At 36.7% G+C, this 23,177-nt stretch overlaps 9 protein-coding genes across 9 annotated transcripts; 4 read left to right on the top strand and 5 right to left on the bottom strand.

The window, feature by feature from the left end:
- Nucleotides 1-1,521: 1,521 nt before the first annotated feature.
- Nucleotides 1,522-1,911, bottom strand: MONOS_13369 (uncharacterized protein; the record flags this gene model as incomplete). The annotated part of the gene is made up of 1 exon (XM_067866062.1): nucleotides 1,522-1,911. One exon carries the CDS (start codon nucleotides 1,909-1,911, stop codon nucleotides 1,522-1,524), a length of 390 nt encoding a protein of 129 aa, XP_067732665.1.
- A 5,681-nt stretch (nucleotides 1,912-7,592) lies between these two features.
- Nucleotides 7,593-7,811, bottom strand: MONOS_13370 (uncharacterized protein; the record flags this gene model as incomplete). The annotated part of the gene is made up of 1 exon (XM_067866064.1): nucleotides 7,593-7,811. One exon carries the CDS (start codon nucleotides 7,809-7,811, stop codon nucleotides 7,593-7,595), a length of 219 nt encoding a protein of 72 aa, XP_067732666.1.
- A 1,336-nt stretch (nucleotides 7,812-9,147) lies between these two features.
- On the top strand, nucleotides 9,148-9,694 carry MONOS_13371 (uncharacterized protein; the record flags this gene model as incomplete). The annotated part of the gene is made up of 2 exons (XM_067866065.1): nucleotides 9,148-9,355; nucleotides 9,495-9,694. 2 exons carry the CDS (start codon nucleotides 9,148-9,150, stop codon nucleotides 9,692-9,694), a joined length of 408 nt encoding a protein of 135 aa, XP_067732667.1.
- Nucleotides 9,695-11,440: 1,746 nt separating this feature from the next.
- MONOS_13372 (uncharacterized protein) lies at nucleotides 11,441-11,815 on the top strand (the record flags this gene model as incomplete). Its single annotated transcript, XM_067866066.1, has 1 exon — nucleotides 11,441-11,815. One exon carries the CDS (start codon nucleotides 11,441-11,443, stop codon nucleotides 11,813-11,815), a length of 375 nt encoding a protein of 124 aa, XP_067732668.1.
- Nucleotides 11,816-14,357: 2,542 nt separating this feature from the next.
- MONOS_13373 (uncharacterized protein) lies at nucleotides 14,358-14,876 on the top strand (the record flags this gene model as incomplete). The annotated part of the gene is made up of 1 exon (XM_067866067.1): nucleotides 14,358-14,876. One exon carries the CDS (start codon nucleotides 14,358-14,360, stop codon nucleotides 14,874-14,876), a length of 519 nt encoding a protein of 172 aa, XP_067732669.1.
- A 183-nt stretch (nucleotides 14,877-15,059) lies between these two features.
- MONOS_13374 (uncharacterized protein) lies at nucleotides 15,060-15,605 on the top strand (the record flags this gene model as incomplete). Its single annotated transcript, XM_067866068.1, has 1 exon — nucleotides 15,060-15,605. The coding sequence occupies one exon, from the start codon at nucleotides 15,060-15,062 to the stop codon at nucleotides 15,603-15,605; it is 546 nt and encodes a 181-aa protein (XP_067732670.1).
- Nucleotides 15,606-18,597: 2,992 nt separating this feature from the next.
- On the bottom strand, nucleotides 18,598-18,966 carry MONOS_13375 (uncharacterized protein; the record flags this gene model as incomplete). Its single annotated transcript, XM_067866069.1, has 1 exon — nucleotides 18,598-18,966. One exon carries the CDS (start codon nucleotides 18,964-18,966, stop codon nucleotides 18,598-18,600), a length of 369 nt encoding a protein of 122 aa, XP_067732671.1.
- A 93-nt stretch (nucleotides 18,967-19,059) lies between these two features.
- Nucleotides 19,060-21,726, bottom strand: MONOS_13376 (uncharacterized protein; the record flags this gene model as incomplete). The annotated part of the gene is made up of 1 exon (XM_067866070.1): nucleotides 19,060-21,726. One exon carries the CDS (start codon nucleotides 21,724-21,726, stop codon nucleotides 19,060-19,062), a length of 2,667 nt encoding a protein of 888 aa, XP_067732672.1.
- Nucleotides 21,727-22,060: 334 nt separating this feature from the next.
- On the bottom strand, nucleotides 22,061-22,702 carry MONOS_13377 (uncharacterized protein; the record flags this gene model as incomplete). Its single annotated transcript, XM_067866071.1, has 1 exon — nucleotides 22,061-22,702. One exon carries the CDS (start codon nucleotides 22,700-22,702, stop codon nucleotides 22,061-22,063), a length of 642 nt encoding a protein of 213 aa, XP_067732673.1.
- Nucleotides 22,703-23,177: the final 475 nt, after the last annotated feature.

The raw sequence follows: 23,177 nt of genomic DNA on the forward strand, positions 1-23,177 counted from the left end.
AAATATTCAAACCGAAAAATTTGACAGAAACGTTAGGGCTTCAAAAATAATCACCCATATATATGATTTGTAAAATATTCGAAAGCGAGGGTTCAATTCTTGGAGAAAGAGAACAAATTCTAATTTTTTGGATATAAAAAATATAATTGTGGGATTGATCAAAATATTTAAATTTTAAAATTTATTTTATGAAATGTTTTATTTCTCAAAAATTAATTAATTTAATAAGAGTGTGTAATAATTAACGACCTCTCAGCTGTTTATTATTTTAAAATTATCTGTTTTAATCAAAAATTTGAAATAATACTCAGATTTATGGGTGATTTAAAAGAATAGATTTTTCTCAAGAATCAAAAAGAATTTCAAAATTCTAGTCCATACAAATGTTTTATTATTAAATCTTCTTTTTATTTATCACTATGTCTTAAAGAATAACCAAATATTGGGAATGTGCTTTAAATACTCCTATGCCCTCTGGAATCTCCTCCAACTGCTCCGGTCTATCTGAACTCAACAATTTCTGAAGATGCGGGAAATTTTTATCTCAATCTCAGAGATTGTTCGGACTGAAAAAATGAAATCAAACTTTGGGCAATCATTTTCGTATTCAGGCAGTTCTGTCATTCGTAAAGCAAGTGGCCAGCTTTCTCTTTCTTTTGTTGATGTGTCTTCTGTTGGAAAGTCAGAAAATATCTAATCCTTTGTTAATAATTCAACATTTCTGAGCATTGGAAACGGAATTCTTCATATCAATAACTGTTCAAAATTATATCTTTAATCATAGAAGCCAAACTTTCAGCTTTGTGAGGAATAGATTTCTTCAATAAATATGAATGCAGAACAGATTGAATTAACAATAAATATATTTGAGTCTGTCAATCGTTAAAGAAGTTGCATTTTATTTGGTTGTGGCTGATGGAGTGAAGCTATATGAAAGCAACATTTTTCATATTGGCCATCCAACTTTGGGAACAATTTCTTTTGAAATCTCCTCATTAAACAACTGCTCAAGAAATACAAAAGGAGCCTCTTCTATTTTTGCTTTCCCCCCTCCTTCTTTTTCATTTTCGCCTTATTCAATTTCTTCAACTTCTTTTCGCACACTTTGTTCAGAAATATGAAAAAAGATAAGTGTTGTATTCCTAACGTTAATAGCATATTTGTTTCTTTCAAAAAATATTTTGAAGAAAATGAATGCGACGAGAAACAAAAGTGAGAAGAGAAAGAAGTGAAAAAGATGAAAAAGATGAAGAAAGGAGAAATAAGATAACGAAAATGATGAAAATATCATTAGGAAAACTGAGGGTCGATCGCACCCACTGCTCACTCAAAGAACAGCAGCATAATGTTGATCTCCATTTCTTTTTCGCTCGGAACCTTCTCTAACTTTGCTAAAGAAGAAGAAGACGAAGAGGAAGAATAAGATAAAGGCTATATTTCACCTCCTTCTCCTTTTATATGTGATGCGATTGTGATGAAAAACAGCTCTTCACACTTCCCGTCATTCTGCAGATTCCAAATTCAGATCACCCCTTCCACATCGTTTTTCTCCAGCTGCAGCTGCACAAGCTCAACCCGCAGCTTCAGCCCTGCCCCTGCCAGCACCCCTCCCGACACCCCCGCCGACACCCCCGATAGCACCTGCGCACAGAAGTCCAGCACAGGCCTCAGCAGCACCAGCTTTCGATTCATTGTCTTGGCAACTGCGTTGTTATCAGAAGTTGTTAGAAAGTCTCTCAAATCGGATGAATCACTCATATCCAGAAGCAGCAGGCACTTCGTGAAGTTGTTGCGGTGGCATGCCTCCAGCTTTGATATCAATGATGGCATGCAGCAGCCAGACAGCCGGTACGCATCCTGGAAGATCCGCAGTAATAGCGCCTGAAGCACATACGGATGGCACACACGCATACACATAAAAGTTACTCCAGCTCAGAATTTGTGACGCACCTGATATCGCAGACGAAGAAGAAGAAGAAGAAGAAGAAGAAAAGACGTTTCGAGAGGAAGTCTCGTTTCATGTGGAATGAACAGTCAGCTGCAACACAGGGACAACAAAGGCAATAGCAAGGGTGGGGAAGACGGTTTAAAGTTCAGTCTTTTTCATCAGCTCTGACTCCAATGCTGACACAAACGGTGGTTGGTGATCGTGGAGGATCCCCATTGCCCACGCTAAGAAGAAGAAACTGAATGAAATAATAACAAAAAAAGAGATGATTCAAATATTTATGTTTCAATTGAATGAAAAAAAAGAGAGTTTGAAAAAGTTTGAAAAGGAAAAACAAGAAATATGACAAAAACAAAGAAAACAATTCGAGAAAAATTTGACAAACTTTATCAAATCAGGAATTGCGCCTTTGTCTCTTCTTGATCAGAACATATTGGTTGTTGATTGTGTGAGTCCAGATAGCTGGAAAGATTAAACGTCCAATGATTTATATGCAGATACAGTTCAGACAGGCAATTCGATGCAGATTGCCAACGTACAAATTCATAAAATGGCCGTTGCGATCAACTCACAAGAAAAAGAGGAAATTCATTATGAATAATGAAAAAAAAGTTCTAAAGGTTACAAAAGTTCAAAAATACGTATAAAAATAAATACATAATAATTCTTTGTTATAATAAAAGGAAAATTTCAACACTAACCACATTGCTTCAAATATTCACCATTGCACAAGTCGATCTGTTTGGAATTCTTTTCTTTTCTTAAATCAAGCTCAAAATATTTGCGCCTTCTTCTTTTCTGCTTTCCTTACCTCCCTCTTCTTCGAGAATCCAGGCAATCTTGAATGAAAAAAACGAAAACTTACCGAAAATAGCTGTATTCACTTGCTGGTCCACAAAGTTTGCTGCGCTGGGCGCATCAATCTTCACCTCTTTAAATACCTCCTCTTCAAGTGACATGCACTGCTCATGCTCCACAATCACAATCTCATTCGTCCGGATGATCTTCTCCTTCTCCAGTGCATCTGCCACACACGATGTCAATTTGAACATATTCAAAGTTGGCGTGTTGAGCCCTTGGATGTAACCATTTCCTCCTCTTTCTCCACTGCTTCCACAACATTAATCTGAATCAGTAATGTGTAATGGCCAAAATATGACCACATAAAGCTGCCACTCTCTCTCCCATTGTATTTGTACAGACTGTGCGGAAAGTGGAACTTGCGAGATAATTACACAGCGGGGCTTGCACCCGAAAAAGCGTGTCGTTCGTCTCTCGCTTTTCATCCACAAATATTCGTTAATATTCGCTTCAGAGTTTATGTTCAACGCATAGAACAGATTGTCATACGTGCCCTGTGCTGCATCCGAAATGAACAGCAAGCATTTGACGTTAACGAGTTGAATCACAAAAAATACTCATAAAAATAGAATCGCTTTCAGACAAATTTCTGAATGTGAATTATTATTATTTTCATTTGCACTGATATTCCATTCGCGGATTGACACATTTTTGATGTAAATTATCGCACTGGCTGATATTATTATCGCTTTTATAATTGTCGTAAAATGAGAATATGGTTCGAAATCACAAATAGGATTGTTCATTAATCGGGAAAAAAACAACAAAAAATAAACCTATATATTTTATTGCGTTTATATATACATATATATTTGATATTCTTTTTTATTATAAACGAACAATCATGTTTATGATTTTGAACCATCTTCACATTATTTATTTCCATTTCAAAAAGCTTCGAATAATTGCAGAATAATTGTAATTTTCCAAAGAAGGTGTAGGCATATGGTACTTATACACCACCTTGCCAAATTAAAGATAAACTTTCGATCACATGTTAAAAGCACATTTGAAAAGATTATTCAATCGTTAATTAGTGGAAAAATCAGATTTAATAAAAAAAATTTTTGATCAACCCATAAAAAAATTAAAAATATTTGTGCGCAAAATTATCGGTTTTTTTTTTGATGAGTATATATGTTATACCAAAAACATTAACGAATATCAAGTATTTAATCATTTGATGGAGGAAAAACATAATTTATTGAAGATTTTTTGCGATAATGGAGAAACCATTCAATGGCTTCACAACAATGTGATTAACACTGTCAGAAGATATTCAATAGCAACTTGTTGTTCGTTTGTGATTATAATAAGAGTGAGAAAAGGAAAATGGTTCTTCAGATGCAGCAAATGCAGAAAAGAAGTCTCTTATAGAACAGGAACTCCGTTTTCAAAATCTAGGCTTTCAATTTCAAATCTTATTCTGATCCTTTTCTTCTTTTACCATCAACTCAATATAGAACAAACATCATCTCTAACTTCATGCGAAAGACACAGTGTTTCTTATTATTATTGCATTTGCCGGAGAACATGCGCTCGGATGATAAGAGGAATCCAAACTCCCATAGGAGGTCCTGGCCGCATTGTGGAAATTGACGAAGCTGTTTGGAGAAGGAGAAAATACAAAAGAGGTTTTGAATTTTAATCTTTTGAAACTTAATTATCAATTGAACTTTTTTTATAAGGACGTGCAAAGAAGCAAATTTGAATTTTTGGTGCTCAGGAACGTGGAGGAAAAGCATTTGTTTATCCTGTGGCCAACAGATTTGCTTCAGTATTAATTCCGTTAATAAAAAAATGGGTGATTATTTTTGATATCATGTTTTCGACATAAAAATTTTAGGAAAAAAATTTGTATTGTGTTTTATCAAATGAATACCAAAATATTAGCTTCCATTTGATTGAAAATTTTGCAATAAACAAATCTCAAACATTGGCTCTTAAAAAAAAATGCTAAACAATTTTCATCAGAAAAAAAATATTTTCAGTCAAAGACAAACAACTTTTGAAATATCAATTCCCCGAAAAAAGTAATGATTTCAAAAATAATCACCCAAATATATTCGTCCAGGAACAGAAATTCACTCTGATCAATGGAAAGCTTATTCTTCTTTGAGTGAAGATGGATTCACACACAGGACTGTCAATCATTCCGAGCATTTTGCAGGTTTAAATTTTCTTTTTTTTTTGTCTTTTTTCATGAAATGTTATTTTGCACTTATTCAGATCCAATCACAGGAGCTTGCACAAACCATATCGAAGCGTTGTGGGCTAACCTTCGTGAGTTCATGCCTTCACACGGAGTGAGGTTTCATAGAATGCAAGAATAAATAGATTCATTTCAGTTTTTCGGAAATCCAAAAGTTGATTTTTCCATTTTTGTGTCTAACGTTTTGAAATACAGTGATGAATAGTACAACGCCCTTGAGGATGAAGCTTTTGGTCCAGAAGAAAAGGAAGAAGAGGCTGAGCTGAGATGCTTCACGATAAAGAATCTTCAGAATCCGATTATAAACTTGAAACAGAAACATGATTGGATGGGGATGGGGATGGAGCTGATGTATCTGAATGGGAGGCTTATAAATAAATACCGATTTTTCCACATATCATTCTTCTTAAAGTTAAAAAACAACATGCTCTCTTTGATTATTTCTATGTTTTGTAAAGATTTGTGAGGTGGCTTATAAGTACCATTTACCACACTTTTTCCTATTTGATGAGATTTTAAAATAAGACTTATTCCGATTGCCCCACAACAATGCAGTCATCTCCACCTTCTCCGCATTCTCCGCCTTCTGCTTCTTCAACAGCTCAATCACAGATTTACACACAAAATATCTTATTCACCTTGACATCGATGTCTCATTCTATCATGTGTATGAAGCAAGGTGGGGCAGAGAAATAAACATCTTCTTGAGTCACTTGAGAATCTGATTTAAGAAAGAGAGAGGCTGAAGAAGCTGACAGAGAACAAAGATAAAACAGCAAAGACAAACATGCAATGGATGAAAAGGAATTGACAAAAAATTCATCTCCTCGTTCTTCACTTGTGTATCATTCTCCTGTTTCTGCTTAGCCTTTTGGTGGAGAAGGAAGACTAAACGAACTGAGAAATGATGTTTCAGGCACTCAATATGATTTTTTAAAACTTGAATAACCATGAAGAAAGAAAGAGGGGAAAAAAAAAGAGAGAGAAAAGAGAGAGGAGGGATGATTTTCTTCACGATCGCTATTCATCCGAATTCCCACAAAAACAAACACATTTATAAAGCAGAAAATGCTCAAACAACAACATTTGGAATGGCTTCAAATTCGTCTATTTTCTCTTCATCATCAACATGTTCCACTTCTGTTTTTTTCAAACCCAACAGCAACATCTTTATCGACTTCTTCTTCAGCTGCCCCTGTGAAAACTTCCTTTGACAGCAGCGAGCCATGCCTCAGTTCAATCACACAAACAATTCCTTATCCTCTCTCTTCTTCCTCTCTGATTTCCATCTCCCGGCTCCACCCTTGTCTCTGCTGCCTCTTTCTCCACTCCCGCACTCATCCATACACGCGTCATCTTTTTATCACACACCCACACACTCACCCGTTCACTCTGAGGTGTTCTTCTTTGTTAACACCGCTTTTCCATCCATCGTTCTTCTGTTATGTGGATGCCCTTTTGTTTGGAACGGAGTTCTTCAGGCAGATGCTGGGAAGAAAAGAAAAAGAGGTCAACAGGAAGAAAATGAAGAATATGAACGATAATGAACAAATGAATGAAAGAGAAAGAGAAAGTGGAAAAAGAATTGAACACGAGAAATATTTATAGACAGAGAAAGATGGAACTTCAAATAGAAAAGTTGATAGAATGATCCATTTAGAGTCATTTGATAAAAGCAGAACATCATTTAGAGTTTAATACTTCGAAGAATAACAATTGTCTGGAAAAGTTGTGGCAGACGAAGAGTCTTTGAGTTCAATTGCACAAATGAGGGAAGCAGAAGCAGCAGAGGAGAATATAATTTTAAAAACAACAGAAGAGGAAAGAGGCAATTTTGCGTGGAGGAAGAAGAGGACGAAGAGAGAAGGAAAAGCGAGCTGAGAGTGCTATATGACAGCTAGTCAGAAGCATCGAAATCAGCTTGAAGAAAGCAGGTGCGCTTGTGATACGTCTTCAGTGATTTTATCATTATCATCATCATCTTCTTCTTCATCCTCAACGTCTTCTTCCTCGTCTCGAAGCAGCAAGACGTTTTTCCAGGATCTAAAGGATGAATCCAAAATGACAGCTTGAGGGGGCAATACAACAAAAGTTACATGGTTCTATTTCAAGAAGACGAATATTATTTTATTGGCACAAAGAATGCAGCACAAAGTGAAGTGATAAACCCATCTGTTTCTCGATCATCAACCTTTTCTTCATCTTCCTTTCAGATTTCTTCCAAACATTTCGCAGGCATCAGTCAAGTGGTTTGAGGAGGAAGAAATAAAGAAGGAGAGAAAGAAGTATTTGATGAAATAGAAGAAGGAAATAAACGAAAGATTGAGTTGAATGAAAGAAAGGAAGATGAGAGAAGGAAGAGAAAGAGAAGCAGAAAAAATGATAATCTTATCTTTTTATCAACAAAATGCCATGAGCACAACGTCAATTGGAACAAATCAGACTCCTCAGTCAATTCCTCAGCCAACTAGATCAGCATCCTTCTCTTCTTCTCCTTCCTCCTCTTCCTTGTCATCATCTTATCTTCTTCTTTACCATCCACACCAATTTCATCTGATAACAGTCAGATTGTCAGTGCTTTGCCTTCTTCACCATCATCACTTTCGCCTCCTCTTTCAATATGCTCTTTATCTCCTTCTTCCACCAGCACCCCATCTCCCACCAATCAAATGTGGCATCCTGTTCCTTCTTCCTCTCTTCCCTCTTCGCTTTCTTCTGCCTCACAGCGTCTGTTCCTACTTCGTCACTGTGCTTTCCTGAGCCAAAATTGTCAGCCATTCCAAGCCGCATCGATAGAATTGAGGAAGAGAAAGCGACACAGTGGAAGATAGAGAAGATGCAGGAGAAAGAGACAGAGAAGGAGACAAAGGAGCCGCTGGAGGAAGAGAATGAGAACTTTGAGAAAGATCGGGAAAAGCTCGAAGACCGCAGAAGAAGGCGCTGGAGCAGGCTGAGAAGAAGCTGGAGGCATTTGCCTCGTATTTGAAGAAGAAGAAGATTGAGAGAAGCGAATCGAACTTCAAAAGTGGAGCAAAGCAGAGGAAGGTGTGGATGAAGGAGAATGCTGAATCTCCTCTTGTTGTTTGGATGGCGAAGGAGCTGTCGATTCGAGATGATCCGTATTTTGACAGGCAGGCTGTTCAATTTGGAAGCTTCGCAGATGTGTTTCACAATAAAAGCACATTTTCAGATGCAGAAAAAGGAGAAGATGACAATTCGGAAAACTTATCTTCCTCAAAAGAACAACAAAAGAAGAAGAACAAGAAGAACAAAAAGAAAATTATGCTCCAAAAGAACATATTCATTCGGAGAAAAAGCGAAGCGAAAATGAAAAGGTGTTTTTGGATGTTTGATTTGAGAATTGATTCTGCTTTTGCTTAGGCTCCTTTGCAGAAAAACTTACTGCTTGACGAATATCTTGAGAAAAACAAAGAAAACTTACAGACACAGCAAATAAACATAGAAGATTCTTCTTCTTCGGATTCTTCTTCGGATTCTTCTGTTCTTTAAGAAATACAGTGCTCATAATGCTTCTCACTTCTTTCTCTTCTTCACCGCTTGGTCGGATGTGCTGAGACATTCTGGCAGAGAGGTGCAAGGAAGACAACATATTGTTGCTGCCTGTTGATGGATGGATCATTGAGAAACTTGCTTTCTTCGAAGAAGTGGAGATTTTAGCTCTTATACTGAAAAATCCTCAGGAGCTGAGGTTAACTGAGAAAGAAATGAAAGCACTGGAAATCTGAGAGGATGAGATCTGGGCAAGGAGGATGAGAGAAATACGTCTGTAGCCAACTGATAATGTTTAAAAGAACAAGAATAAGACTCTTCTGTACGAACTCTGATCGGATGTCTGAAAGTGAGGTCAGGGCGTTGAAGAAGGAGGAGCATCAGATCCAGAGGATGTTGCCGTTGGAAGGGGAGATGTGGTGGATGACTGTGGAGAGGGAAGTGCAGGGGGCAAGCGGTCAGTCACACTGGCAGGCAGAGGAGCGATGTCTTGATTGGCAAATATCTGGTGGATGCAGCAGAATGTGATGAATTTGACTTTGTTGAAGTCGAGTTCGGGGTTGGGATCTGTGTGGGAGAAGTCAAACTCGCAGATTGACGTGTTTCAAGCGAAAAAATGCTGAGTGAAGCCGAAGGAAAAGAGGGACTCGTTGATTTGGGCGGGGATGGAAGAGCGTCGGAGAAAGAGTTTTTTTCTCCTGAATACATTATTCAAGACGAAGCAGAAGTTAAGGATGCATTCGGACATGTGCAGCAACGACTTCTCTCAGTTGAGGAACACCGTTGCAACTCCGCCCTCGGAAGACTCTTTGCTCACATAACTGGTTAACACATAAACCTCAGAAGCGCAGTCAAAGGCACATCACCTTTCCAAATTAACACAAGAGCTGCTCAGTTGGTGAGCGCACAATGTTGGTATTATTGGAGGAGCGAAAATGATTATTGTTCTTTGATCTGGTGCAGCCAAGCCAGCCAGAGAAGATGGGCAGATAACTACGAGGGAATTGCTAGGGAGCCAAGAGGTGGAGACTGAGAGGAATTCAAGTTTTGCTGAAGTGGATGCAGAAACGTACGATAAGGATGAAGAGGCGAGGGAGTTGTTTTCGAGAGACGAACACTCTTCTGCTACATCAACCATTGCATTCGAAAAGCTTTTTTGTTAAGCCCGTATGGAAAAGGAGCGTAGCGACAAAAGGAGAGGAGCATCAGGTGTGGATATCTGGATGAAGGATTAGAGACGAGGAAGAAATATGGAGAACCAACGGAGAAACGAAAGGAGGAAAATAAAATGAAGGTGTTCGTGCGATAGAAGCTTATTAAGAATCTTATGCAAAATCTCACGAATTTCTTTTATTTTTTTTTCTTTGTTATTTTTCTATATCTTTGTTTGATCGATTAAAAATAAAGCATAGGTGTGAATCGTACCACTTTCAGTTTGCATTTTATCAAAATATAAATATTATGGAGTTAATCTACATTATTCAACTAAACCTGTGTGAAGTACTGACCACTGACGTGAAAATTTTCGATTCTGACGGACTTGACCGAAACAATCACGTCAGTGATAATTCACTCTAATTTTCTGAAGAAGATTTTTTTTGAGAGGAATTGTTATTTATTAATATTTCGTTAAATAAAATAATAATTATTATTATTTATGTTCTTTTTTTTTTTTTCTTGAAAAAAAAACTTAAAGTTATTTATTTTTATGGGATACTGACGAAAAGGCAAAAAAGGAATTTGAGATCGTCATTGAAGGTAATGCCCTTCAGGTCAAGTCAGCGTCTCCATGAGTTGATCAAAAAAGCAAAATTTAAACTCTTTTGCAAAAGAGTTGCATTTATCTTTGCGTCCAATAAAAGGGTTTGAGATATAAAGTTTTATTTGAGCTTTTATCAAGAAAATATTGCAGAAGTCAAAATAAATTGTCTATTGAGAAGAACAAATGAGGAAAATATCACTGTGAGTTAATTCAATAAAACGTCCAGATCGAAATTTCATTTGTGAATGGTTTGTTCAAATGAAGTGATTTTCACGAACTGGTTTTCAGAAGCTAATAAAGAACATCACATTTCGCATTTCATGGTTTCAGAAAATTCATCCTTCTTTGTTTGTTTTCGTCTCTTCGTTACATGAACAAATGAATTGAAGACTCAACTCCGAGAAATTTCTCAATTGAGAAATATTATTTCAGATTTTTTCATTCATCCATCTCTTCTCACAATGCAAATTAGCATTTATCCATTTCGTCAACTTACGTGAAACATCAATCATCTTCAACTTTGCCACCGGAGAAATTGGTCATTATTTTCTCTGAAAATCCAACTGAACCGCTGACTTATGAATTTTTCACTGAAAACATTATGATAGAAGCAATATCTCTGAGTGATACTAATATTTATTCATATGTTGTTGAAAATGAAAATAGTGAAATCGAGAAATTTAAGATTTTCTGAACATTTTTTTGAAGCATTCTTTTCGAATAAAGATATGAAAAATGTTGATTCGTGTCTTCTCCGAACTTTTATTCATTCTCTTTGCACAGAGTCCAGCTGGAGGTTAATAATCACTTGCATTCATAGAATATTTGAAGATGAAAGATATCCAACGATTCCTAAGACAGTTGATTAATTACCAAGAAAGAATTTTTCCAAAAATTCAAACCATACTTGTGATAATTTTTGTTTTTTGATCCATGTCATAAATCGTATCGAAAGAAAATATTATAAGAAATAAATGGAGCCTTAAAATTTTTGTTATTATTGAGAAAAAATGAAATGAATGAAGAATTTACCTCAAAAAATGTAAAATAATCAAAATTTTATTTTTGTTGCTTTTGTTAATAACGAAATCGTTGAGAGTTGGATGAGTTGAACGTAAGGGGGTTTGTGAGGGAGGTGAGGTGGAAGATGCTTTGGCTGTTGAGGGGGAGACTGGTGATTGCTGTGTGGTTGAGGGCGAGGGAACCAGCAGTGAGGAAGAAGAGGGGAGTTGTGATTGACGATGAAGATGGGGTTGCTCCGGTGATGGTGGTTGTGTTGAGGTTGAGGGAAGGGGAGTTATCGGAGAGGTGGAAGAGGATGGGAGTGATTTGGTTTGAGGAGTTGTGGGCGATGGCGAGGGCAGAGACTGTGAGGGAGCCCTGGGTCTGTTGGAAGAGGGCAGACGAGGCAGATGGATCTGGTGAAGAAGATGTTGATAATGATGAAAATGATGAAAATGAAGAAAATGATGAATTTGATGATGTTGATTGTGATGAGTGTGAATGTGAGTTTGGTGGTTGAGGAATGCCACTGGAGGCGATGGTGGTGGCATCTGTTCCATTTCCAGTGATTTTGGTGTTGACCGCACTGAAGGTGAGTGTTTGAGTGGGAACAAATACTGAGGTGAGAAGGGTGAGAGAGGTGTATTGGGTATCTGTCATGCAAACAAGAGCATATTATATTGAGGCGCATGGATTAAGTTGTGTTATTCCACAAAGATTTGTATTTGTTCCATTATTTGATACGATTTTGAATGTTTAACTGAGGGAAAGCCATCTATTGTTCTCGGCATTATCAGCTCTTCCAGCATTCCAGACTCTTTTTGTTGTGGTTATTGAGCTGCATTGCTGGAAAGAAGATTGGGTTATATCACTTCCGTAAAAGAACACATCATTTCCCCTGCCATTTTTGGCAGTGTTGCCATCGAAGAAACAGAATAAGATTAATTGTGTTCCGCTCATCCAAGTGAAGGTGTTTGTGCAACACAACCCAGCGCCACCATGTATAGCAGAGGCAGTCAATTTATTGCGAACAAACTGACAATCATTGACTGAAAACTCAATTGGCTTTGCGGAGGGAGGATAATAAAACGTGACTGCTCCAGAAGAATCAAGCCCAGTGTTTGCAATGCACTTGCAATTTGTAAACAAGAATTGACTAGATGAAGTCATGTTATAGATCCAGAAATACCAACCAGTTCCAATTGTTCTTGTTATTGAACAATTTCCCACCATGTTATCAGAAAATGAATAAACGGAAGATGATTGTTGTTCATTTTTGCAAATTGCTCCTCCGTGAAATGAAGAACAGTTTGTGAAATTTGATTTTGCAATTTCAATTTATTTGCAAACAGTAACTATATAACGCTCCACCATGATTTGTATTTGAACAATTGAAAAGAAAGCAAGAAGTGATTGTGAGATTTGCATTTGTGTAATTTATTTTCGGAGCACCTCCGTATTCATTTCCACTGTTTGAATCATTCCACTCACACCATTCGAAGGGTTGGCTGCTTGCATCGAATGAAACCAGTTTGCATGGTCACTTTTCTTTGAGTTTCATTTTCAACATGAACCACAGCAGCATTTGATGTAGAGCATGTATATACAATGAAGTGGTTTGTTCTGAATAGAAGGATGAAGTGATTAAGACGCGTGGGATCTCTGACATAGAAGCAATTCAATGAAAAATTAAATTGAAATGGATTAATGGGAAATGAAAAATTTTTTCAAAAATATTTCCTTTCAAATATTATTTTCATATAATCTTTAATAGGAAATATTAATGAGTGCTTAAATAAAATAAGTTTTCTTTTTTATTAATTTCTAAAAAAAAAAAAAAAAAAAAAAAAAAAAAAAAAAAACTACTGACGTAAAAATTTGTTACTGAAGGACATGAAGACATAACTCACCTCACGTCACACAGGTTTATATTCAACTAAGCGTTTCAAGGAGGGAAATTTCGAAATTCGAAAAAAAAATTTCTCTCTGAAAATCAAAATTTTTGACACCCATAATATTTTTATATTGATACATTTAATTAAAATATCTATTTCTTGCTTTGTAAAGATCAAATGAATTTATCAATTCAATAGAATAAGATAAAATATAGTTTTTATTGTTTATTTTGATGAATATTTACCTATATTACTTTTTATGTTGCTTATTTTTATAAATTCAATAAATTCAGGATACTGCCGTTTTTAAAATATAGAGTGTATTGCTTTAATGATAACTCCGATGCGATGATGGAATGAAACATATGCAACGTATGATAAAAATTTTTAATTGCTTATTAACTTTTTTTATGCTCTTTTATCTCTTTTTTGATTGAACTGCATTTGAAAGGTTTGTGACAATGAAGATCGTGTGCCAACTGCATTTTTTTAAGATTGAGTTCTGGATAAAGGAAGAAGGGAAGAGAAGAATGCTGTGAGTGAGGTTGAATGGGCAATGGAAGAGCGGGTGAAAACAACATTTAATTTTTTCTTTATTTGGAATTGGATTTGAAAGGCGAAGGCGTGGTGTGGTGTGGTGCTTGGAGTGGATGATGTTGGGGTGAGAGTTATTTGGAGAGAGGCAAACAGGGGATGAGGAGAGTGAAGGGAAATGAAGATTTGTGGAGGTATTTTATTTTTGTTTGTTCATTTTCTTCATGCATCATTTTTTATTTGTATTTTTTTATTTTTGATTTGATTGATGTGTGATGCGATCAGGTGTTGTCAGAAGCGCTGGGGGAGCGTGAAATATGGACATGGAAGCACTGCTTTTTTTTCTGGGCATTCCTGGAAGAAATTGGGAGAAAACAGCAGCAGAAGAGGCAGGAAAAGGAATACAGCCACATAATGATATTTTACGATATGGCACAAAGAATCATGTGGCAAATAAGTGAAGGGAAAGAAAGAATTTCAGCGAGGGAATCTCTTATCCAATCTTCAACATTATTTCTCTCGTCACCCTCTTTTCCCCTTTTATCCCTCTCTCATTTGACATTTTTCAACATTTCAACAGAATCCACTTCTTGTTCATCTACAACAACTGCATTTTCCCAAACATCATGTTTTATGAACAGCTGCTCATCCTCATCAGTCTGTGATGCATATGATGGCAGGATTGTTCATTCCCTCAATGACCCCTTTCCCTCTCTGACTGCCTCAAACACCTCATTTGTCAGATGTTGTCGGACAAGAAACGTGAAATGTGAAGGAAAAGCAGATGGAAAGTTGACTCCAGGGAGGCAGAACGAAACAGAAAATGGAGCAAATTCATTCACGTGGTGCGAGTGGAACGGATCGAAGGCTACTGGAGAAGTTGACTCATACGCCGATGGCTCTTCGAATGGTGGGGCTATCTGCATGTTTGGTCAATCAAACGCCTCTGTGTCTGTTTCGCATTGTGCATTCAATGAATGTGTTGCGTATTACGCAGAAGGAGGGATTCATTGCTATAGTATTACTTCTGTTGAGATTGTTAACAACATTTTCGATTCATGTAATGCGCAAAATCGATATGGAGGAGGAATGTGTGCGTATGGAATTTCATCATGTGCCCGAATCAGCGAATGTAAATTCCAGAATTGTTAATCAAATTATTACGGAGGAGGACTTCTTTTTGAAAATTTTCAGGTTTCAGAAACAGGATGCATTGGAACAGAAAATGGAGAAGGGGAGAGTGCATGCGTGTTTGACTGCTGCTTCACTTCATGCTCAGTCACAAATTATTATGGTGGAGGTATGTTTTGTAGAAGTGCACCTGAACAATTCAAAATGAGGAGCATTCAGTTCATTTCATGTTCAGCATCTGCATATGGAGGAGGGTTGGATTTATATCCATACAGACAAGCATCACAAAATGATGTGATTTATTGTTATTTCCTGTTCTTCCACGAATGCAAATGCTCTGCAGATACTCCATATGGTCACGATGCCTATTATGTTGATTATTATAATGTCTATTTGGATTCGGGAAATCCGTTCTATGAATGCTACACCACAAACAAAAATGAACAGAGAGTGTGCTATGCGTACAATTATGCAAATGCAAACACCTGGTATTTTCAGCACATAGAAAAGTGGAATTGGCTGAAAAGAGAAATTCTCAATCGATTTGTGGCTGTGAGTGGTGGTGGCGAAGATGATCTGTGTGGATTGGATGAGACAAGTGCATGCAGAACCATTGGTGTTGCAGTCAGTTGGAGCGTAATACAGGTGAACCTGCCAGTCACGCTGATGGAAGGGAAACATGTGAGTGAGTCATCAACAATTGTGATTGGGGAAAAGAAGATTTCAGTTATTGGAACAGGCAAAGATTAGATTTCGATTGGAACAGGAGTACTTTCTTTTCCATCATCAACTGGAGAGCTGTTCAGTGTAACAAGAGGGCAGTTGGAGGTGTGGCACGTAGGGATCGATCACAATTCGCAAGAAATCTATTGCCGAGTATGTTTGTGATGCCTGCTGATGTTGAAATATTTTAGCTTGCAAAGATAAGAGTCAATCCCAAGTCTGAAGGAGAATCCAATAAAGGAATTGTCATTTGCACCCACTCTGCCACACTTTCCAATTATAGCAATTGAAGAAAAAAAGTCGATTCAAGTTCTGAAGTTCAAATATCGAATCGCACACTGAAGATAGAGCAGAACGTCACTCCTGATCCAGGCAAAAACCATTTTTTGAACCGGCTTTGTTATTTTTTTTCCAATTATTAGAATGCGCTATTTGCACATTGCTATTATTTTATCTTTAATTAAAAAAACTTTAAAAATGATGAATAATTGAATTAATTGTTTTTTATTCGTTCAAGCTTTAACTAATTCGCTCTCATTTCTTTTTTAAGTGCGTAAGCCAGCGTTTGCAGCTTTGAAAAATCAAAATATAGCATGTGTGAATTGTTATGATCGAGCTTGTTGTGAATACTTTGTTAAAAACAGGAAAAAAATAATTTTGCACAACAACAATAAACCATAAACATCAATAAACGAAAAAAAAAGATGAAATGAAAAAGAAATCAACAATGTGAATGAGAAAAAAAATGAAAAATTGAGAAACTATGTTTAAAATGCCTTTGCAAAAAGTTAAGATTTTTTGAAAATAACATTTAAAGATGTCCCTTTCCATCCCCAGCATCGCATTTTTAATTAGTCTCTTTGTTTCGCCTCCACTCTTCTCTTCCTTCTTCTCGTTCTTTCACTTGATAATCTCCGTAACCCTCAATGTTCACATCTGTTTTCTTCATCTCTTTTTTCCAACAGCCAACTTTCCCCATCTCAACTTGAATGCTCTGTCAACTTCAGCAGCCGCTCCATATAAAATGAGCTTTTCCATTATATCCTCTTCTTATATCACTTGTATTGAAAAATCTCATCCCTGCTTCAATTTCATTCCCTTCTTCCTTTCTTCTCGTCTTTCTCTCTCTAAACTTTTATTTGTATCTTTTTGCTGTTGCTGCTCGGAAACGCACAACCTTACAACCATCATCTTCAAAATGAACATTCAGGTGATGCAAATAATATAGCTGAACGTAGATATATCTCTCACAAATGTGAAGAAATCCATTTAATTTGCATATAGTAAAATCTTTTCTTTTTCATTCCAATTCGTTTCTTTCTTTCTTCTTTTTCTTTTTCTTCCAACGTTTCAGCCAAACCTAGTTCGATAATGAAGTTCTATCGTTCTTTGACGATTTTATTTAATGCTCCGCGCCTTCTCATCCTTTCCGTAAGCCCTAGCTCCTCTGCATATCCCAACCTCAGTCAAACAGCTTTTTAACCTTTCATTTGGCGTGAATGTTTCTTCAAAGTTTTCCTCTAACAAGTCATTTCTTCTTCTCAATCTTCGCCTCTCATTCTTTTGTCCTTTCTGATCTATCCATTTTTCTCATCGAACTCCAATGAATTCATATTATTTAGCTTCTTCATATTCTCTTGATAAATGCATTTTCGGTGCACGCTCTCTTCTTTCCCTAAAAATTTTACTCTTTCAAAACTTGTGTTTTATTAATCTTCCAAATGCATCTGAGTTAAATCATGGAAAAAAAAAAAGATAGAAAATATTCCAACAATTATCTAATTAATATCAATAACAATAATATATATATATAAAAACCGACACCTTTGAATATTGTTGCATCTGTTACTGCATCGTTTGTAACATCTGCTATTGTGCGTACGCTTGTTTTTAGTTGAAACATTGAATAAGAAATGAATAACAACAAATATAACAAAATAGACAATAATTCTCCGTTACAAACATTAAACGCTATATTTCTTTTTGTTTCATTGAGTCGATAAATTCATTTGATCTTTACAAAGCAAGAAATAGATATTTTAATTAAATGTATCAACATAAAAATATTATGGGTGTCAAAAATTTTGATTTTCAGAGAGAAATTTTTTTTTCGAATTTCGAAATTTCCCTCCTTGAAACGCTTAGTTGAATAATGTAGATTAACTCCATAATATTTATATTTTGAAAAAATGCAAACTGAAAGTGGTACGATTAACACCTATGTCAAAAATAATAACTAATTTATAGAATTTTTTGTTTCAAAACAAAAATAATAGCAAACCGTTGTATATCTGACAAATATCTTGTTTAACTATTATCTTTTTCGATGTTAATTTTACAAATTATTTATTTTAAACAAAAGTTATCAGATCTTCGTAATCAGTTTTTCAATTTCTTTGCAATAACAATATTTAACAAATGTTTGCTTTACAGAATTGATTGATTATACATTGTGATTATTGTTGTCATGCTTTTTTAAACCAGTGAACTTAGGTTTTGTTCTGTTTATTGAATTTTCGTTATTTTTTCAAATAATTTTTTTTATAATTTCACAAATTTTAAATGAAAACGATTAGAAACAGTTAAAAATCCACAAATCATTATAATAATTATAATAATTATAATAATTAAAGCAATATATTTACATAATCATCAATTTTATTTTCAAAAAGAAAATATGAAATTCACTTTCTTCTCTTCAATCTGAGAGTATCACTTAAGGGTCATTCACCCAAGCGAATCTGGTTTTAATAGTGAAGTGAGGAAAATGCGCGTGAGAATACAAATCGCGCTTGAAGAGAAAAAGGTGAAATGGGTTTCAAAATGGGTTTTGGGTTGGTATTGCATCTGGAACCTGTTTAAAGCTTTCTTCATAGGGTGGGAGTGAAAACGCGGTGGGTGAAGAGAAGAAAGTGAATTTCATATTTTCTTTTTCAATCAAAACGCAAGCATTTTGATTTACAAGAAAACATTCATTCACTTTCTTCTCTTCGATCTGAGAGTTTGTAGTAATTGGGCGTTATGGATTACTTTCTGAATTTTCTCTTTCCATCATTTCTTTTCTTCTCTGTGATCTTGTACGAATAATAAACTGGATGCATTTTTCTTCGATGATTTCATTTTCGTCTTTCTCGTTTTCATTGTTCGTGGTATTTAATTGCTTTTCGTGGATGGATTGAGACTTATTATCATCTGGTTCTTCAATACGGTCTGGTTGTGAGATCTCTTCTCTTGCCTTCTCTGTTTCATGGCCTTCTGGCAAACGTGATTGTTGATTGATTGGAATAATGGAATCCTTTTCTTCTGGTGTGGATGTGGATGGAGGAATTGTGGAAGGCTGTTGAATTGTTTGCTTTGTCTCCTGATTCGATGAAATTATTTGTGCCATCTTGTTTGATATGTTGTATATGAAATAATGCTTAATCACTGTGTTGCTTCTGGGGGATAATCTTGCAAATTTTGCCACCTGTTCAACTGGAGTTCACGCCATTGTCAAGGCTGATATAGAGGTATGTTTCAAGGTGTATGGGCTGTTGTTCGAAGGGATTCTTGCATATTTCATCATTTGGCTGGCTGCTTTTCGAATTGCACGGGCCTTCATTGGATCATATGTTGAAGAGCTCAGAAATAGTTTATTGGAATTTGGATTGTGAATTTTCACCCGATCCCATTGATCTTTAACGGCTGTTGCTGGACATATCAAACTTTCCTTGCTGAGGAATGGGATGACAATGTTGCTTCTTTCAAGTCCAGTTTTTAGTGATGAATTCAGGAAAATTGATTGCTTATCTATTTCTGATTCCTTTAGATTAATTCTTTCCAGTTCTGTGAAGCGGCACGCAGAGAACATCATGCACAAACAAATTGTTTTCTTCGAAAGCTGTGAGAATGACAAATTTTCGTTCTTTCCAATCGTTTCTATATACGTGAATAGTTGTTGAGGGTTTTGCATATAATCTTGTCTCTTTTTCTTTCTGCATTCCGATCTCCTGAATGATCTAAACAGGATTGAAATCAAGGTGTTCTCCCCAAGTGATTTTCTATATAATACTGATGTTAGGAAGGAAATGACAGATCTGACAATTCTCAATGATGAAGCTTTCATTCCGCTGTTTTTCAAGGCGACAAACACATCCAAGCATCTTTTTTGCCAAATCTGAAATTTTGAAGGGATGTCTTTGAATTTCAACTGATCCCATCCGTCTTTGAAATGTGTGAAACCATAAGTGTATCCCATCCATGTTGCACTAGCGACGCTGTTTTTGCACTCCTCGGCAAGTTCACGTGACATGCTTCTTGATGCTAGAATCTCGTTCCACCACGATTCTCCCTTTTCTGTTATGGATTGATTACGCATATCCTCAGTCTCCCTGGAGGAAGCATTGCATTCATAAGCTTCATCTATCTTCCTTCCTTGATTATCTCCTCCGTTCTCCTCCATGTCCAAGAGATGTGATGTGTGTTGTTCAGCAGAGGTTCCCATATCAGACCCTTCCAATCGGAAAGAAGAAGAAAAACTCGAGCTTTCTCCATCGCTGCTTTTCGGATAACTGCTGGAATCAAGGGAACTGGTGGATGTGCAAGAACCGTCTCTTCTCTCCATGAAATTTGTAACCCGTCTTGACTCAGATTGCTTCCCGGCCCGCACCATCTCGTTGATTTTGTGTTTTCTTTTGTTGCGAAGGCATCGAGTGTGATGTGCATCTGAAGCTGATTGGAAATCTCTTCGAGTGCTTCTTGTTCGATTTCGTAATCTCCTCCTTTTGCCAATCTCGATAGGCAGTCTGCTCTGACGTTTCTCTCTCCGGGAATATGTTGAGCTTTCACAACCACTTTCAGCGCTTGGGTTTGATTCCATATTTTCTTCAGAAGGGTTCTGAGATTCGGACCCACTCCCCATCGATTCAGATTGCAAACTGCTGTTGTGTTGTCTGATCGAATAAGCAGATTTCCTATTTCTTGATTTCGAACGGAATTTGAGAAATGCGCGATGGCTTGATTTATTGCGAATAGCTCTCTGTAATTTGAACTTTGGTTTCTGATTGGAGGTGGAAGAGGTTTGTGAAAGTCCAGCATTTGATTGTTGACCTTTAGTGTTGCACCTATGGCAAACCCTGATGCATCTGTCGTAAGAATTGCTTCTGGTCGAAACACTGGATTCAATTTCCTTGGTTGGTTCTCTTTCAGCCTTTCGCTCCACTTCCTGAGGCAATTTGTTATCGATGCATTCACGCGCATTTTTCCTTTCCATCCATTCAGACTCAAAGCTTTGTTTAGGAGTTTGTACAGTTGTGACAAATTCAGGGAGGCTTCTTGATACACGAATCTTGTTGCGTTCAGTTTCCCCATCAACGAGGCAAACTTCTTTATCGAAACAACTCTGTTGTACTGGGCAATCCTCCTCCATTTCTTGCACTCTTTCATCAGTTCGGTTTTCTTCGATTCCTCTATCTGTTCCACAAACTGATTGGTATCCCATTGGAAGCCCAAAAATTTGAACTGCTGACTTGGAATTAAATGACATTTTTCTGAATTGACCAATAGTCCCAATTTGTTGAACATAGAAATGGTTTTCTCCACTAAAATATTGAGTTCCTGCGGGTCTTGATGAAGAAGAACAATATCGTCCAGGTATGCAATTGTTCTCACCTTCCATTCCTCCCTCATGTATTTTAGGACTTTTCTCATTACTTTTGTGAACGTTCGAGGAGCATCTTTGTATCAGAAAGGCATTCCGTGGAAAGCGTAGTATTTTCCTTTGAAAACGAACGAAAGGAATGGAGATAATTCTTAGCTGATTTTTATAAGATAATAAGCTTGGCTCAAGTCCAACGTGACCGCGTAATCCTTTTCTTGTATGATTTTCTCCACTGTTCTGTGGTCTTCTTGCTTGTAATATATTGTCTTGATTGCATTGTTGAGTCTTCGGCAATCCACGATTTGCCTCCAGCCACCGTCTTTCTTTCTGATAATAAACACTGGATTCAAATGCTTCACATCCTTCTCCTGAATCGGTTTGATGATATTTGTTTCCAGATGCTTCTTGATCATCTCTGAAAAGGCTTGTTGGGCTTCTTGACTCTGATGCTCCAAAGGGTTGAATACTCCTGTTTTCTTGAGTGATTCCTTCGAGGCTTTGCTCCTCCATACAGGGATTACACCTTTCCCAATAATTCGTGATCCTCCAATTCTTTCCCATTCTTCTCGAAATAAGCAAGTTCTTCCTCCAACCATTGCATCTTGTCGGGCTTCTGTGGGCTGTTGAATGCTGTTCGTTTCTTCTATTGGTATTTTCGCTCCCCTGATTGTCTTCTTATAGCGAAACCTGAAGCTCTTGTCCGCAGCCGGCTTTGGTTTTGTTATCTTGACAACCAGGGAGCTGCTTGAAAAAATCTCTTGCTTACTGATCTTCTGGTTGGAATTGTTCTGACTCTTATCGAACTTCTTCTCATTGGCCAGCTCGTTGTTTGCAGCTTGAATTGTTAACTCTTTTCTGTTTTTCTCCATTCTTCCAGAACTTCTGATTGCCTTTGAGTAAGAAGACTGGAAGCTGAGCTCTCCTTCATCTGTGCAGCTGCTCTAAAGCCGAATCTTCCTTGAATTCTTACAGATCTTGCTTCTTTCAGAGCTTTTGAAACTAATAAAATTGCATCTGCAATTGATCCTTTTTCATCATCTTTTTCTTTTAATTTCGCATGTGTGTTAAGCAGAATTTTAATGGCCGGATATAGAAAAGCTTCAGTTCGCTCGCCTGCCTTATCCAATGCGTCGTTCATCCAATTATCTGTTCTCGAAGCTGCAGGAGGGGCCTTTGGCAGAAATGGACTTAAATCATCTTCCTTCAGGTCAATAATAAGATCTTCCAAATATCTTTCAGGAAAGTCCATATCATATAAGCTGCAATCTGGATCTCTAAGAAATATTGTTTTAAAACTTTTTTTTAGCAGCAAACAATCCTCGCCATGGCTTTCTTTTGCTTCTGAAGCTCCCGGGATATGATTGGAAAATTCAGAACTGGAATGAGAAATCGAACTTGAAAACATCTCTCCCGGAGGTCCATCTGACATCATTGATGTTGCAGAATTCAACGCGGGTCCAGTGCTGAGTGGAGAGCTTGGGAGCATACTTTTTTCAGATTCGCCGTGACTGACCCTTAAGTGATACTCTCAGATCGAAGAGAAGAAAGTGAATGAATGTTTTCTTGTTAATCAAAATGCTTGCGTTTTGATTTCCAATCAACCAGCCCCTCAATGAAAATATTTTTTGATAAGACTTCGTTATTTTTCATGGTATAAAAAGAAAAATCAACCATATGACAGTTTTTCATCATTCACTAATTTTATCATTCATATATTAGCCATTTTCTTTTTCAATAAACAGGAACAAGTGATTTGCGAAATGCCAAAAAAAGTGAGAAAAAGAAGAGCATTTCTCAACATTTGAAGTTGAAAGCTTTATTCGATCATAGCTGACTTCTTGAATTTCGTTTTAAATGTTCATTTATCCAAAGAAAAAAAAATGACCAGCAGAAGAGATAGAATAAATGAATAAATTTCCAGGGTTATTGAGATATATTTCATTGAGCCGGATAAAAAGAGA

This window comes from Monocercomonoides exilis, assembly GCF_001643675.1.
Source record: "Monocercomonoides exilis strain PA203 chromosome Unknown scaffold9-1957334, whole genome shotgun sequence".
NCBI classification, from domain to species: Eukaryota; Preaxostyla; order Oxymonadida; family Polymastigidae; genus Monocercomonoides; species Monocercomonoides exilis.